Here is an 18,579-nt window from a genome sequence, read left to right as displayed (position 1 = left end):
TCGTGGAACAGTATCGCGTTTCAGATAATAACGATCGTTATTATTGCGAGACATCAAACAGTAGCGAGATTATGGGGAAATTTTGATAAAACGGCGGCGAAGCGTGTCCGCGATGAAATATTATTCTAACCCGGTTGTATTTTCCCACCGCGCCGGGAACCGAATTATTTTTTTCTTTGTGGCCTCCGCCGCTATTGTTACAGGAAATCGATTTCCAAAATATGCGATGCACGCGCCCGACAGGTCGTAAATCTCGATTTTTCGGCTACGTCCGCGCGGCTCTTTTGTGTTTAAAGCGACAAAGCGCGCCGTGGTATTAAAAAATGCAACCCTATTCGCAACCCCTTTTTACGTGATTCGTTCGGGAAGTAACGTATTGCGAATGCTGGATTCGTTCAACGCTCGGTTCGCGGGAACAATACCGGTAGTTTAAGTATTTTTTATAATCCAACGTTACGAGTCGCAGTTTTTCGTTACTTTTGGCAGAGAGGAGAAGAGAGTTCGAACAGTTTAGTACAGCGATCACGTTCTGTTTCTCTACTGGCTTCGAAATCAAACGGTGAGCGTAAATTCTGGCTCGCTAAATCACCAAATTCGACACCCTCCGCCCCTTAATTCCTGGCGTGGCGTTACGTTTCCGGGGCGAAACTGTTCGCGCCGTTTCCCTCGTGATCATATTTCACCCGACTGGTTGTCGCGGCTCGAAAAAAATCCTGCGGACATGTCACCGTCGTCGCCACTCGTGTCCGTAAGGTGCAACGGATAACCTCGTCGAAATGAATGACGGGAACTGATGAACGAATCCCCACATTTTTACCATGTTTCGAAATGGCCACCGAACATTGTGAAACTAGGATGTGTAACCGTAACAGGTGAATTATTCGCGATACTTGCGGGACGAGTCGATGTTTCGTGTTGTCCTCCGTGTCGTTCCCACGCAAATTATTAGAAGGGATAACGGATTTCATTAGTTGAAAATACGCACGTTAAAGCTTTAAGTAAAGCTTCGTCCAGCCAGTTTTTCAAGCGACGGAAGTATGTCGAGTAACGAGGAAATACGGTTCGCGTCATATCAATTATTAAATACGTCCGATAACGCGCTGTTCATTTCTACTTGCATCCCACTTTCATATAATATTTCGTCTTTTATTTGCTGCCCAACGAAATGTGTATTACGAATGTAGCAATTACTATACGATATCTGCTCTCGTAACTACACTAAACATTCTATCAAGTAAAAAGTATATATGTAAATTTATTAATAATGTCACTAAAAATTTTCAGCACACATAAAAGCACCCCCATTTACAACCCTCAGATTAAACTGAAAGGCTCTTCCACTCTTTACTCGACTAAATTCCCACCAAAACTAATATTAACCGATTAACAAGATAGCTTTGCATCAGCATGAGCAGCAAATTTGTCCAATTTAAGAAAGCCAAAAAGGGGTTAATTACATCGAGCGATCTATCGAAGTTTGGTTTCATAGCTGCACAGAACAATTCGCAACTTACTAACCGAGTAAATGCAGAACCGATCTAATTAATTATCGCTTCGTCGTTCGCCTCGGCAACCACCCTCGAATCACCGACAGGGGTTGACCAATTAAAGAGGAAGCAGCGAGCGTCTCGAGGCGTGCGACGCGGTTGCGCTTAAACGCGCAACGCAACATGTGCAATACGACAGTAACCCTTTGTGCCTGTGCATTTCTGCGACCCGTTCACAAATTGCGTTACACACGGTGGTATGCACACGTCTCGTGACACTCGAGGACCTCTTCGATATTTTCAAAAATCCCGTTCTTTCCTTCGTTTCTCGTAATAAATATAAGCTACCCCAACACGCGATCATTAAATCGCACCACTCTCTTCAGACAACTTTGACCAGTCCAAAACAGACCTGGGCTGCCAGCAACCCCTAAATAACGTTACGGAACGTAACTGCTCGGCTAATTTCCAAGGGCGTAACCGAACGGTACGCGTCTCTCCTCTGGTCGCGGGCGAAACCGACATGCGCAGCAACAGATCATGCCGTCGTCATAGAAACGTTGTGAGTCTTAAGGCTTGCAGCCCCGGATCTAGTCAAATGCCTTTATTTATAAACGGCCGGCACGTCCACGACACGTGCGACCCGCTATCCGACCTGGCCAATCTCTTCTACCCGTCGATCGCAAATTCCCGTCGACGCGTTCGCACCCTTCCGCCCGCCGAAAGTTACGGGTCGAGCTTCAGGGCCAGGCTCGTGATCCGAAAGTTCTCCATGGCCTCTGGCCACGGTGGCAGAGTGGAGGCTCCATTTTCCATCGAAACGTTTACCTTTCAACCGACGCTTCATACTTGGTATTTTAGTACGTGAAATATTTTTTCTTTCTCTGGCTTAAGCATTTTTTATTACTCTTACATTTGGATAATTTCAGGATATTGTTTGTTCCTGGTGAGGCTCTGGAATTTGTGAGATTTAGGGTGGGAAGATAAGAGTATGGTAGCTGAAGAAAATTGTGAAACTTTATTTCTCTTTGAATGTTAAAGAATTGTGATTCGAGCGATTAGGTTGGGGATGATGGATCTCGTTTAAAGTATTGTTATTGTAAATTGAATAGAGGACGCACGGTGTTGTAGCTGTATACAATGGTGGCTCGCGATTCTGTGTAATCGTGCTTTTATTTCCTTGCTTTCTCTCGAGTTTCCTTAGTATCGCCGAGAAATGGCGGCGGTAAATCCTAATTACAGCTTCCGGGAACCTTCCCCCTTTTTTAATTTGCGTCTCAAAAGTATGCAATTAGAGCGCGATTGTTCTCGTCGAAAGCTACGCGGGTTTATGTATAATTAGTGCGGTGGAATATTTATTGGTTTAGAGGAGTCGTAAAGGAACGTCTCGAAAACGGGACGGCAGATTTTAACACCTACCGAGATTGACCCAGTCCGACCAACGCTTGCTCTTTTCACTCGAAGAAAGTTTCATTTACGACCGTTTCCCTGTTCGTTCGAAGTTTACGCGTAAAATCTAGGCAACGCCACGGGAAAGTCACGCGCCGTATAAATTGCGGGACCACCAGTTTCCCGCAAACGGAAGCGTTACTACACACTATAAACTATAAACTATGAATACAGATTACACGTGATCCATACACGATTAAATTTGCATACCACGTGCACGAGTCGTCCATAAAATAGAGAAGCTTGCCCAGACGTATCTCAGCTGCGAAAGCAAAAAAAGAAAGGGTCGAAAAAATGAGAATCGATAAGCTGTCGCGCAATCTGGGTTCGGAAGATGGACCAGGAGTAGTGTCGCGATAGAGCCAGCCCGATTTCGCGTTAGTATCGCGGTATAAAACGAGACCGCCTCCGCTATCAGCTACCCAGCCTCCCGGATCGCGCGACCACGAATAGAATTCGATTTGGTCGATGGTATCGCGTGGGACAATAGCCGTGCCCCCGCAGAATCGATACGTGGAGGCGACACGCGACACTTTTCACACGGGGTGCGTTCGTACGTCCGCGTAGGACGCCGCGGAGGCCTTCGATCGGAGACGCGGAGGACGCGCTCCATGGACTCGTTGTAAACAGACCGTGCAGCACGAGCCAGAGGCAAGCTGCGCCCGGAATTAGGAAAGTTTCCAGGTCTGTAAACTGCCGTCCAGACGGAGGTTCGGGAATGGGACGAGAAAATTGGCTGGCGTCGAACGGAAGCGACCGTCGACGCGGCGTCACGCTCCTCGCAGCTGCTGAATCAGCTACCCTCGTGCAACTAATTAGCAACGATTATTCGAATTTGACTACGCTGGAATAAATTACAAAGCGGTGGTAGACTGGTTTGTTTCGGTGAAACAATGTGGCGATGTTGGGGTAATTAATGGTGACTCATGGGCGCTGAAACATGATGCTGGGGGGTTGCAGAACTCGAAGAGATTCGTCACGCAAGTGATGAAAGTAAAATTTGAAACCAATTGTTAGAAGTTAAAAGTGTGAATGGAATTATTATAATAACTTGAACCCTCCGTTAGGGGTTGAAACATGGCGTTGTTGAACACGACCTCTAATAACGAAAATTTCTGTTCCACATTGGATTATTGTTTTAATATTTTCAATTAACGCGTTATCAATAGTACAAAAGATTTTCACCTATCTTTATCGCCAGCAACATACGAAAATGAAATTTCACATCGAACGAAAGGAACAGAACGAAGAAGATTCTCAGCCGCGACGGGTTCGAAGCTCTCAGCGACGTTTCCGAGAGTGAATTTACAATAACGCCACGCGACTGCTCGACAGTTCATTAAGAATATACCAGAGGCAATGTTAACGAGCAGGTAATTACCTGGAAACGGTTTAACTTTGCCCCAGCCACGGCGGCTGGCGAACAGTTTCGCAACTACGGCTTTCCTAATTTTTATTAAACCCCCGCGCGTTCGCGCTCGCGCTCGGTGTGTAATATATTCTCAAGGCTCGTCGCGATTTTCCAATTAAACCTTCGAAATATCCAACGTGCAAATATACGCGGATGATCCGTGAATTTTCCCACGGCCTGAATTAATCCAATATTTACGTATCATTCCGTCTGGGATCGAATAAAATTCTTGCTAAATATTTCGCACAATATTAAGCACACCTCGCCAGGCTCTCGCGGCAAACATTTCGAATATTACATTTATCGAACCTGCTGGAAAATTCTTGCAAACCTCTGCGTGAAGAATTTGAATCGCGCTCTAAGATCGATTAAAATATTCGTTACGTGTTATTAACGCTCGCGTTGTCATCGAATGGCGTTGAAATTATTTCGACGGTGCGATCAGCTTCATTAGGAGGCAGATAATGAGTACAACCGATGTACGCGGTTCAATTAGCAAATTCCATCAATCGACAGCTATTTCGAGTTAACAGAGAGAGCGAAATTGTGAAAAATCGTACGGGCAATGGTGCGCTTTGTCAGAATCCAAAGTATCTTTTTATTGTTCCCTCGATGGAAACGGCTGGAAATATCGACAGCGTGATAAGGGGAAAAAAAGAACTCGAAAGGATTCAGGATAGAAAATATATCGTCGGCTCGAGCGCAAAGCGAAGTTCTCACGCGAAGATCATAGACTTTCCACGTTTTCATGGATTTAACGATTGGAATATAATTTTCCTTCGTGTCTGAAATTTATCATAATTTCGCTCGTAAATTAATTAACATCCACCGTCCGTGTCGCTTAATAAAACGTCACTTTTGTACGAAAGTTATCCGATTATTGAATGATCGCTGTGCTACCAACTCTGATTAGTAATTAAACAAGTTCCATTATTAATCAAGCGTTAACTAATAATACAAATAAAACGTGGAATGTTTTTGTACAACTGCCTCCATGCACTTATCGATTGCTTATGATTTTCGTTTATACCCAGTTCTTTATAAGCGAAATTCGAACCTTTGAAATACACAAATCGATCCTCCACTTTCCATCTCACCTTACATCCGTAATATTTTTAAACAGTCATCGCAATCTATTTCCTCTGCAAAACGTCGTCGATCCTACACTTAAAATAATTAGTCAGAGACGAATGACGTTCCATACGATTTGCCAAACGATCGCTACCAAACCGAATTTGACTCACGATCGTGCTCAATGTACTCAGGTGGAACGACAACTAATCTCGATCGTGGCCTGGTAATTTGCTCTCGAGCCGTTCAAAATTGACCATCGAGCTCAGAAAGAACCAGGCCAGTGGAGACCGTACAAACAGAGCGGAGGCAAGCAGCCCGCAGCGCGTGTTCTCGCGGCGTACGCGCTCAAACACCGTCGAGTGCGGGCTAGCAAGTATACACGTGTCTGTGCAAGAGTATACAGTTCATAAACGTCCAGCTACGGGCGATTCTTGCATCGAAACGATCCCAATTCGTCCGAGGATTCGTTCGTTTTTTGCGAAACCCGTTGTTGATCAAAACGGATGTCCACTGTATAGACAATGGATCACACGTGCGAGTATCGTTCGTGAGGACAGAGGAGCAGTGAGAGCAATAAGACGAAGCGATGGAACGTGACGTCGTATTTGGGATAATCGTGAACTACGTGGAGCCAAGAAAAGAGGATCTGCGAGGCGTTTATGGATCAGTTCGAGCAGGACGAGGATCGTAGGAGCGTTCGAACGCATTATCGGTCGGACGTACGAAATTAGGATTGATTCACGCGAGGAACACCATGGTGGCAACGGTCACGTCCCGATTAAATGGTCGCCGCCCTGCGTCGTCATCGATACGACGCGTTGTTCCTACAATATCTCAAATCGAGGCGTGGTTCGCCTAGAAACAATCGTTTATCAACGTCTTCGAAAGGATCCACAGCATTGCACAGTTGCTCATATCATTCTGCGAGTTGAATTCGGATTCTGTAAAGCAGCATCCATCTCTCAACCGAATCGTGAAGTAACAAAACATTTGTTCAATGTATAACCTAAAACTTTTTCCCAATACCGTATTCCACGACGTTGAATCGGCTCAGCGAGCCTCTCGGAAACCCCTGATCCTTCCTTCAACCCCTCTCTCAGCTCTACAGAATCCAATACACCCGAATGAATACATAGAGCCGCGGTGCTCACGTTTCGATTTACCAATAACAACCCCGAAATCGCATCGCTTGGCGAAAAGTAATTCCCCCGACGACAATGCTCGCCGCGGAAACAAATTACGGGACGACAAACAGCTTCGTTCCGTTGGATCGCGCGGCGTTCGATAATCCCCACGCTCGAAGAAGCTGCACCCCGCGATGGATTTCCGGCTTAAGTCTCGCGAACGTTATCGACGAAAGAAACGGGGCGGAAAAACCGCCCCTGGTTCGGTTGTCGTCCAGAAAGATACATTCCCACCCCTTTGCGTTCTCGTGTGCAACGAGGGGACGATAAAAATTTCACGTAGTCGATGATCATCGCGCGTGGAACACCTGTGACGTCGACAATAATCGTTGGGACTCGATGGTGCTTCACGGAAGGTGGATTCACGAGGATACGACGCATCGAAATGAGGGGGAGGATGGAGGATCGGTCGTTGGAACGCGATGTCGCGGAGATGGAGAACGGCGCGCTTGTGCGCGGCCAGTCTGATGGCGACTTGGGTCTTCCGTCGCAATTTAGAAGCCGCGTTACGCTCTGTAATCGAATCACGAGCAAGAAGGTGCACGGATCTGAGCTCGATACTGATCTCGTTAGACCCTTTTCACTTTCGTTGTAGTTTATATGCCACGACGAAGGGCGCAGGGATGATTCAACGTTGCGGTGTGACCTCGTGATCCAATCGAGGGCTATCGTCGCTTAAAAATGGTTGACCCTTCGTCTGGTGTCTCGAACGATTGCGATGAGGACGATCGCAACAATGGTTACTAAACTATGAAACGAAAATGAGAAATTTATCGATAGAAGCGATTTGATTTTTAAAACGGTTCTGATGATAAGTAATAAGGCTAGTTAAATCGTCTTGAAGATGGGATGTCGGTAGATTTCCGTTCTAACGAGGTTCCATTCATCGGTTCGTCTTACTTTTCGTCCATTTCAATATCAATGAGCGTCGTCGAGAAGAGTCGCGCGATGATTAGTCGTTGGGATCGTATTTACGGAGATACATGCCTTGAGAGTCTATCCGTGGCTAGTTTATACTCCTCTTACGTGTAACTAACTAATTAACCGACTGTCTGCCATTATGAAAACCGCAAATTCAGCGGCAGCGAAACCGGAATTTGACCACTAGAACGCCTGGCCCTCGTGGGACGATCAAATCCGCGCGTAATTCCTAAACGAATTTCCGTCCTGCGATTGCCACGAATCGCAATTGTTCTTAATCACTTTTATCAACGATTCGCCTCTTTGATAAGTTTCTTTTGCCGATAACTGCGCCGGACATGTTATATTTCGTTATACGACCTCAGACAGCGATGATCATTAATTTGGAATATTATTCGCGAAATATCGCGTGTTATCGAATATATGCACGGGGTATTATGCATTATGCAGTATAATAATGTAATCCCCGGGTCATTTGCATATACCATTTGTATGTATACGTTCCATTTCTGAAATCGCACCGTATTTGCATAAATTCGGTCAATTAACGTAGAATGCGCCCGTTTAAATCGCGTTTCCGTATTGGCGGGGGTGCGTTTGTTTCGTCGAAGAATTAACGCGGTCGAAAAGTGCAGCTTCTGATCGTTACTCGTTCACTCTCGATCTTGGTTAATCGACGAGTCTCGCTCGCTTCTTTTCCTCTCAAGATTTTCTTTTATTCAGTGTTAAACACTTGTCGCGTGATTCTCGCGGATGAGAGACTTTTCTAAATGGAACAGCTAATCGAATCCGCTGGTTGTTCCGTGCAATTTACTCTTCGACGGTTCCCAATAATTTGACAAACATTTCGCCGACGGGACGGAATCGAATTCTGTTTAATTCGATTTCTCGCGGACCGGAATTCCGCTGTTCTGACCGGCAGAGGCCGCGATAAAACTGGATTATGCAGAGTAAATATAGAAACACGTTCGAGCATTTCTTTCGACGGCCACTGTGATTTAATCATCGCGCAGCACGGTGTCCTCGAGATAATTACAGAAAGAACACTCGTCTCGAAGTGGTCGGAGCGATTCGAGGGCACTTCATTCGAGACCCAACGACTCTCTTCGTTCTTACGTTTTAGGGCCTTCCATCCCCGTTCGCTTTTCACTGCCGACCGTGTATCGTTTAGCGATCACCCTTCGAGTGAAGCAGCAAGGAATTTCAGCAAATTTTTTACCATTTTATGTTGCGTATCTACATATAAATATCCCAATGAAGCATACATGTGATATTGAATCGATGAAACTTATGGCTTCGAAGCACGAATTGTCGCTCATATTGTACAATAGCGATACGATAGATTAATCGTATCGGAACACAAAATTCTATTGGTTTTTTTTTATTTCGCCTGTTCTCCACGTGAAAGGTACGAATTTGGAAGGAAATATATAAAAATATATAAAATTGCAACAAATATCGTGGAATACGTGTATAGCGATTAAACACAGGCGAGTAAAATAAATTCTATTTACTGTTAAAGAGATTGTTGGTAGCTGAAGCTTCGCTTATCGAATTGTACTGCTTTCAAAAATTCAAATGGCTGAAATTGATCGCTGAACGACTGACGTAAAATTCAAATCACATTTTTATTTCATAAAATGTTACACGTCCATCGATACGGACACGCGGTTAATTTTCAGGCGCCCAGTCGATTTATGATTGAACTGAATTTTTTACTTCGATTTAAACGTCAAGGATTAACAATTTTTTCGCAATTTCTACGAATTCAAACGAATGATAATTTCGTTCGAAAGAGGAGGAACTATCCGTGAAGCGGAACGACGCGTCTGCGGTTTCACACATTAATAATATCCCCACATTTCTGCATTTGTTCGCGACGAACATAAACTGTTGAGCGGCGGCGGGAAATTTTATATTTCCACGACGCGGACGCTACGCGTGCGGCCGGGGTTTTTGCAAGCTTTTACCAGAACGGAAATGCAGGTGACAGGATTTAGTGCCGCCTTTAAAAGCGCAGCCACCGTTCGAGTTTTACGAGATAGCAATAAGTAACTTTACGTGGACGTCTGAATATTTCATTGCCCGCTGTCTGCGTCTTTGTAGACGTTTTTACCTTGCGCTGCGACTCCGCGAGCGTAGCAATTAGTCTCCAGGAAGGATCTCGAGTAATTGTAAACAGGAGGAAGCAGAGATTGTGATCGATCCATAAAGAAAGGGTCCATTACTAATTGAACTTCCGATCAAATGGCATTTTATGATACTGTTACAAATCACTCCAGAGTGTCTTGCATAAAATTAATTAATATTTACAATATTAAACTTGCGTGATACAAAGAAAGCAAATAGCAAAGAGAAACTAGTCGAACGAAATGAAAAAATCGAGTAATCTCACCGAAAGCGATGTTCAAAAACTGAGAAACGTATTACCCACAATCTCTGGTAACATGTGGCGCACAAACGAGTCCTCTAATTACATTTTTACTTGGGAACTTTCTCGTTTAACGCGCAGCTGTAATTAGCATAGGTGGAAGTAAAAAGGCGAGCATTAATTAGGAATACCGTGAGAGGTATCTCGTTGCGTTCTAGTTTCCATGATTACAGAGGCATCGATAATGCGTACGAATTTTTACGCGACCCCGGACTCGATATTTTTCAGGCTTTGAAACGAAGCCGCCTGACGAGACGCGAAATTCCCCCCAGCGTTACTAACGGAAGCCAGCGATTTTAATTATCCGCGCGCGGAGTATCGATCGTGCGAAAAATCGCGTTAAAAATAACTGGCTCTATCGAACTCGCTTGGAAACTTTTTCTCAGCAAATTGTTTAACCGAACGGGCTCGCTTTCCTAGCGTGCAACTGTTCAGCGCCACGTTGATCAGATAATAGTTTCACTAATCAATGTTCACGCTATACAAAACGAGAGAAGCAACAAGAAACGAACTGAAGCGACGCCGTTCTCAATGCGTCTCCTTTTAACGAATCGACTTTGAATTTATCGGACAGATTGGTGATTCGCGATACAGTCAAATTAACCCTCTAAACGGACTCTGGCGCTTGAATGGCTTTTCGAATAATGCGGTTGATAAATTTCTTTGTTTTTTTTTCTTCTTTGTTTATTTTCTTTACTGAAAACCAATGTAGATTTAGAGGCGACGGTGGAGATAAAGACGACGCATGATCTGAGTGGCAGCACTGGGATTTACGAGGACGACGTTTTATGTTGCAGGCCTCGTTTTACTCGACAGCACTGAAAACCCTGATCTCTGTGTCTACTGTGATACTGCTTGGCCTCATATTTGCTTACCATGCCTTAGAAGTTCAGGTGCGTATAAAAAATCCAATAGGCTCGATGTTACGTCTTTGTAGCGTGCATGTAAACAATCTCTCTGGTGGACATTGCCTCCGTACGACCAACGGTGGTGCGAGGGAAAAAGTTGCGCGACGCAAGAGCGACGCCATCGCGTTCGATCGCGGGGTTGATTCGAGACCACGATCCCATTTTCGTTTTGAATCGCTTACTCGTACGTATCATCGTAGATTTTCGCGTTCTACGGGTTCGTTTCCTAAATTAAAACAACATATTCATAATTAAAAATGCAATTAGAGTCGATGTATCGCGTAACAGTGGAAAAAAGTGACGCCACCAATTGATTCGATGCTCATCAACGAATCGTGCGTCTCTGAATTCCCGCAACACGTGTTACGACCAGAGGTGCCACGAGATTTCCACTCGCGAATGAATTCCGCAGACATTTTATTCGTAATCTGTTTTCCACCCTTTGCAAACACATATCCCCCTGTTATCGAGGATCCGATCGTTCGGAAGGTGGCGTCCACGATTATCGATTGCATCGTTCAGGGTGGTTCCGCCATCTCAATCGGAATGGTTTCTAATTGACCGCGGAGAGAAAACGTTGGAACAATGATGGATGTTCCAACTTAACGAGATTACTAACGATCTCCTCGAGCGCCCCTTCTCCGCGCGTTTCCATCCACTTCCACGAATTTCTGTTCCCTTTTTCCCCCTCTTTACTTCTCTTACCCTTTACCACTTTTTCGCTGCCCGTTTCATTCGTCTTCCTCCTAGACGAGCGACCGGAATAACCGCCGGAACTGTTCGAGCGGCGATCGAAAAAGTCGAGGAGCAGCTCGAGGCCCGCGAAATCGGCCCACCTGTTAGAAACGCGGCTAATAATGTCCTGGCGATAAATGATCGAGCGATCGATGGAAAACTAATTTTCCGGCTCCCCGCTACTTTCTATCGCCTCCTGATTAGATCTGATTAATGGCCGTGAAATTTCACCGGCACAAAACTGATATCGAGCAACGGAACCGCGGTGAATAATGAATTGTTGCCGCGGCAATTTGTTGGCTTCCGGCGAGCGAACGAAGATTTAACGGCCGCGTATCCGAGTGGAATGGCGGATGTTTTTTCCATCGACTGTTAAACTTCGTGTGAAGGTGTCCGATTCGGATTTCCATATGAAGATTCAATTCATCCGTCGAGTATCTCGTTATTTTGTATATCGTTTATGAAAGTTTGCTTTCATGAAATTTATTTCATTTCGATCGTGACAATTTTTTAAATCCTTTTCCTGTCAAACTTATTGAACGTTTAATCGCGATAAAATTGAAATACCTATTTCGTTCGCTAGAAAACAGTCCCAAGTGTCCTGAATTTTCGCCAATAAATCCGTAATGAACGCGTGCGGTGATCGCGCGTTCATTACACAATCCGCGCAACAAAGAGCGTAAATGCCTCGTTAAAATTTTCCGCCGCGAACAATCGCGGTGATGAATATGAATTTCTATGAGAAACGATTCCATCTCCATTGTAAACCTCGCTCTTTCTCCTCTTCGAAACCAATTAAGCAAGATTTTTACGGTTCCTCGTAATGTCGAACAATTGATGAATTTTGGCGTTACTCGCGCGAATCGCGGCCGCTTTAAACGAGCCGTGCATTTATCGGCTATAACCGGTTGTGGTACGACCAGACCGGCCGCAAGTAGATATATCAACGACAACGACGACGGCCTTTATGCCACGATATTAAAGCAAATCGGTCTGCGCGCGACTATCGAGGCGAGCATTGTCGATTTGACGACTGGTTTCGTTCATATCGCGTCTTCGAATTGAAACGCTGGAACAATGATGTCGACCATTACGAGAAATTACTCTACAGTATTGTTGCTCGATGCATTTTTGAATAAACAGCGCAAAAGTAAAGATCGATCGTGCTAAACGCGACGAAGAGTAAGCAGCAACTAAAGTCTCGTTGCACGACTTCTCAAATTTCACGCTTCGTACGTATTCAGATATTTTTACGAATTATTCCGCTAGAAAAATAACGGAGATACGATGTGGGGGGACTGGTAATTTGTCGAATCGGTCGATAAACAGCCTGGTCGCCGGTCGACGCCGCGATTACGAGGAGCGTGGCACGCCTCGCGTCCCTGAATTTCTATCGCGTTATACAGAATCGGCTGGGTAACTCGATTGCCGCACCCCGGTGGCGAGAAAATTGCGAATTGTTCACGATGACGAACGCACGCCGGTCTAATTGCGTTATCCCGCGCCGCTTGCTCGTTCCACCGGCATAATACCGCGAACTTGCGTCTGCTTCACGGGACGATAAACGGGATGCGGTACGAGCGAACCGCTGACGATGAATCCGGTCCATTGCTGGAGGTTCCTCTATTCATCGAGGGGAAACTGTGTTTATTAGACGCCAGTATCGTCTCGTAATTTTATTATCGTCCCACTGTCACGGTAGGAATCATTGTTTCGTTCAAATCATACAACAAGAGAACGTCGTAAGCAGGCGACGAGTAGATGTGGGCCGCGTGTAGACACGCTTTGGACTGTGTAAAACGTATAAGCGTAACTTAAACGCGGGAAAGTAGAATGTAAATATCGCGAGAAGAGGCTACGAGTGGAAGTAGATTGGGTCGTGTATAATCGAACGCAGCCTGGTAACTTTCATCGTCTCGCGAATAATAACGCAAATGTACTTTACATCGACCAACCGTACACTTTCTACGGTAATCCCTCGCGACACTACTTCCCCTCGCTATTTTCATTCATCGCGACGTAAAAACAATCGTAAAAACCGGACAGCAGGAAGATATTCGAGTGGCACCTATGGCATTTTACGACACCCAGGTGTCGAGCACCGTCGCGAGTGACGAATTTTTCAATTTCAATCCTGAGAGAACCAATACCTCGACTGTCTTCTCTGCCAGAAACCGTATCAGGAAGAACCAGCCTCTCGTCAACAATATCCCTCTCCAACAAAAATAAAAATAATCGTACGTCACTCTTCAAAGCAGCACAGGAAGATTACACGCGTGTGACCCTACAATTACCACCCTCTTTCACTCCAGAATAACCAGTTTCTGCTGAAACTTCAATACCCAATCAGTGTCGAACAAAGCACGCGAACAAGCCCCTAACGAAAGGCGTTCAGACACTCGTATCCACGCTCAGAGGATCCCTTCGTCTCTAATATCCGATCGGTTCCTAGTCGCAAAGCCTGACGGATCCCCGCCAGTAATCGATGATACACGAACGGGTGGCCACGGATTCCAGGATTCATCCGCAGTGGTGTAAGCCGTCATAAGTCGGAAGCGGGTGTCCGCGCCCTGTTGGCGGCCGCGATAACGCCCGCTGAAGTTTCTTCGGGTTCTCTGCTATCTGGTTAATCCCACGGCCGTACATCAACCGGAATGAATCGCGTTAGCCCGGGCCAGGGCTCGTTTAACGAAGGACGGGGCTCGGGTATCTTGGTCGACGATCGTCGGTGAAACGATATACCGTTTAGCATTGACTTCGCCCGGAATAGGAGGATCCCGTTCGACGAACGACGGCGCTGGCTGGAATTCGAAACAGGAACAGACGCGGTCGCGCGGCTGGGCTGAGGTAGCGGAAACCGCGCGGGAAGAAGCGAGACGAGGAGTTAATTTAATATCGGAATTCGATATCGCGACAATGACACCCGCGTGGCTCTGTTTCTTTGGCTGTGTACGCGCGAATCTCTGTAGAATTCTCTTCTCTTTTTTTTCTCCATTCTCAGTGTTCATGCGACTATTGCTCTTTTGTTCGTTCCTTTTAAGGTTTCTTCTGGAGGATATGTAGGTTTCATATATCGATTGGACTCTTACGCAACGTTGGAACGTATTTTAAGAAACTTTCATTTCGATAGTTTTTATTTTGTACAGGGGATGTAAAATTCGATGCAATTAGCCAGAGACATACGCTGATGTAAGATCTTACTTAGGGTGGTGTAAGCGGAGTGCTCTCCCTAACAGCCCACTCCGAAGTTTACAGTGCGATATTTAATTATGTACGGATCTTCGTCCTCCATTACCCTTTCCCGGGGGAGACGAAGGAGATAAGAATAAATAAACGAGATGGAACCAGCCCTATCGTCTTCCGCGTGCGACACGCGGCTCAACTGTGAAATCGGAACCGCGTCAGATACCAGCCAGAAATTCGACGAACGAACTATAAATCGCGATGAACTGAATCTGTCAGCGGACGGTGGAACCGAGTCGTGTTTGCACGCAACATGATGCAGAGCCGCTCGATGGCAAGGCGAAGGTTTGAAATTAAGAATGGCCTGTTAGCCTGGGCAAACACGCCTTCGGGGTACGCCCGACGAAGGGGTTGCGAGGCTCGTCCAGACGAGCGTAGGACGCCGAACGTCTTTCCCTCGCCGTCAATATTTGACTTGGCTCTTAAACGTTCCGGCTGAAACCGGCCGTTGACGTAACGAGCGTCAACATTTTCTCGCCGTCGTCCATTACCGACTTATTAAGACGGATTTTAAACAGTGCGCCGGAACGGATGGTCGTTTACGACGCGGTCGTATTAAAATAAACCGTCCGGCTGTTCTCGTTCGTCGAAATCGGGGATCTTGGATCGAGTCGGATCAGCCACGATGTTTATTGAATTAACGTGTAGCAGATTACATTGCGATGCTTCGTCGATTCTTTCGGGGACGTTCTACGTGATCGTTCGATCGAAAAGGAACCTTGAAAACATTTTTATAGATTTCTTAAACATTCTGTAAGATGTTGATGAAAATAAAGTAACAACTCGATTACTCAACGTTTACTGGGCGTATTTATTCCTGGTTCACCCGAAGGTTCGTACAAGAATGCCTTCTTAGGCCATTCCGACTAGCCTGGAGGACACCCTCAACGTCATGGCCCATTCGTATGTTTAGGCAAGGCCCCGGAGAGGGGCGATGCCGCAGGAAAATGCACACGGCCCTCGTTGACCGCCCGTGCACCCTGTTACCCGATATTTTTTACAATTCTATATAAAACAGCTCATCCACCATTGAAATCAGTATACTATTATCGCTGGACGATAGAAATGTTTAAAAATGGAAAAGAAATAATTTGAAGAAACGCAGAGAAAGTAGATTTTAGACGCAAAGTTTGCAAACTCTCGCGGTGTACGGCGAAAGAGTCGAATCGGGGAAAAATGTCGCTCGGAGAAACGGTGATTAGTTTCCAGAGGAGTCGACGCGTGTCAACGTCATTTATTTCGCCCGCTCTGCGAGCTGGATTCGAGCTGCCGTATGGATCAACCGACGTGACGTTTTGGCGAGCGGACAATCGGTTTAGCCGTACGAACAACAGGGCTCGACTCGTTGTTTTCGCACCGCTGTGAACGTAGCCCGGCCAAGGGGTGTGTAGCGAGCAGCAAGAGTCGCGTCACGGGGTAAATCGTTTACCCGTGGCCGCTAAGATTAATGGTAATTAACGTAACGACGTAATTGTCTGTTCCGAGCGATAAAACGAACTCCGTTTAAACGGCCGTCGAATCGCCGCGGGCTCTTTAATTCGTGTAACTTTTCAGGGAACAACGACTCTTTATTATTCCGATAAAACGTTGGGAACAAAAAAGCCCCGATAATTTAATGCTTCGGACAATCGAGCGGAAGGTAATCGCTTTCCAGTTATATTGTAACTTTTCCAATTTTTGTGTATGAAATTGCAATTAATAATTGAGAGAGATTGGCTGTTCGCGTAATGTTAATGGCGAACCAGCGAGGGTATTTAATTCGAGGGGTAGATCGAACGCTTACAATTAGAATCGTGGCGACCAACGGAGGCGCAGGGTCGACAGAATTTATTATACATTTCTGTAGATATTCGTCCCTTGAAACACAACGGACGTGTGCAATAACGCGCGTGACAGCGCTCTCGAGCGATCGACGATCTTGACGCTCGTCCACGCGTCGCGTTAAAATCGACAAAGGGTGCATGCGAGTGATACGCGGCTCGAATCGACAGGGGTCGCGATCATCTTTCGCGAACATCTCTCTTCTACCCTTCGAGTGAAGGGAAGAACAGCGTGGAATCCTTGTTTTAATATCAAACTGCGAACAATCTTCTGTTACTCTCTCAGTAAATCAAGAATTCGAATTCGAAACTTTAAACAGCTCCAAACTCATCGATCGCAATATAAGTCCTACCATGTGGAGTCAAAATTTTGCAAAGTGAACCAAAATTGTAAATCGAACGACGAATTAATTCCGCTGGGATCCCAAGTGTATCACGTGAATCGTGGATAAACAGTCGTTCGAGGGACGTTCGTTAAGGGCTTTAAGGCAGTTCTCGTTCCATTTGCTCGAGAATTACAAGAAACCCCCTCGCGATAAGAATCGCTGGACGCAAAATACCGCCGTTTGGGATATTCATGTCCGGTGACATTCTGGCATGGACGAAGATGACCGTCTCGTTCCAACGGTCATCCGTACGTCCCAGCAAGTGACCCTTCCCATCAAGCGAGTCGCTTTCACGTTACGACGCTCCTCTCGTTTGCACACCGTTTACGAGTGACCATCGACGTTCGAAACGGGAATCTCCCCGCGACAAAATATATTTTTTCCACCACACGTTCGTAGTTTCTGTTCGTCAGTCCCTTTGGAGCAGTTACGCGATTCGAGAGTATCGATCGGCGCATCTGTCGTTAAGAAATGACTCGAGCTACCGGCTGACATAACGTCGTCGATTTTCCTACTCTGAATAACTGCGAACGCTATATCTGTTGGCTATAGCGGCTGTCTTGTCAAGGACGGGGTGGTTTTTTTTTTATAAATCGTTGGCCAAAACAATCGCGAGTATCGCGCGAATCGTGCTGTTCGTCCCATTTTGTTCGAGGCGGAGGATCATCTTCGAACCGTCAGAAGTAGCACACGCGATTGAAAAACGGGAGAGGAATGTCGAAAAACATTCAAAGGGTGATGCAAGTGACGCGTTATGAAGCATCCGTCGGTCTTGCTGTCGCCAGTTTTTTTTACTCTTCCTTCAAGCTCAAACATTCCCTTTTGTCTGCAAACCTTCCTCCGCCTCGTTTCTTAACTTCGATCTCTTTTACGAGTGCCTCGAATCCCAACGATGGGAAGGCAGCGCGACCCTTAGGCAGTCGCATCTCGAAGCGAAGTTTCGTTCGTTAAAAGCGTAAAAATACCTTTGCGCTCCTTCTCGTTCCATTTCTATATCGCAGACCTACATTCTCCTTTCTACTTCGCGCAGAGGGGACAGTTCTTTCCCGATAAGTAACGCGAGAGGAAACGTTCGTCCATCCTCATCAGTGGATCGCGTTAATTGCTCATTTGGATAACGTTTCGACGAGCTTAATAGAGTGGCTGTGAAAAATCAGATGGGAACGTAAATTGTTTGTCGTTGTCGCGCGCGAAACGTTCGGCAAACTCGCCGCTCCCGGCGCAATTAAAACGCATCGCGGATCGCAAACGATTTCGAAAACGTTCCTGGTTCGAGGAGCGCAAACATCGCGCGGAGAGCGTCCGTACGCTCGACGCGATCATTTATTTTAAACCACTCGTAGCAACGCGGAATTCGATTTCCCTTAACGACCCGACCTCCTGCGATTTTTATTATCCACACTCGCGCCCCGAGCACCGCGTGGAAATTAGGTTCTCGCGAGTGGTGTGCCAACATTCTTCGCATCCGTCTGATATTTGCTCGTCCTCGCCACAGGAAGACACCTCGCGCTCGTCCAAATATCGCAATAC

General features: G+C 46.0%; 1 protein-coding gene across 6 annotated transcripts in view; it reads left to right on the top strand.

The window, feature by feature from the left end:
- Positions 1-18,579, top strand: part of Sk (small conductance calcium-activated potassium channel) — a 183,084-nt gene that overhangs the window by 151,048 nt on the left and 13,457 nt on the right. For 5 of the 6 annotated variants that reach the window (XM_076897410.1, XM_076897386.1, XM_076897395.1 and 2 more), the window contains one exon: positions 10,755-10,850. The exons of the other annotated variant lie outside the window; for it this stretch is intronic. In XM_076897410.1, the coding sequence (XP_076753525.1) occupies positions 10,755-10,850 (96 nt within the window). The remainder of the gene's footprint in view (positions 1-10,754; positions 10,851-18,579) is intronic. 6 annotated transcript variants of the gene reach the window in all.

The sequence above is a fragment of the Xylocopa sonorina genome, chromosome 1, assembly GCF_050948175.1.
Source record: "Xylocopa sonorina isolate GNS202 chromosome 1, iyXylSono1_principal, whole genome shotgun sequence".
NCBI classification, from domain to species: domain Eukaryota; kingdom Metazoa; phylum Arthropoda; class Insecta; order Hymenoptera; family Apidae; genus Xylocopa; species Xylocopa sonorina.
The sequence above is the reverse complement of the archived record's forward strand: the minus strand, read 5'-3'. Positions and strand labels throughout refer to the sequence as shown.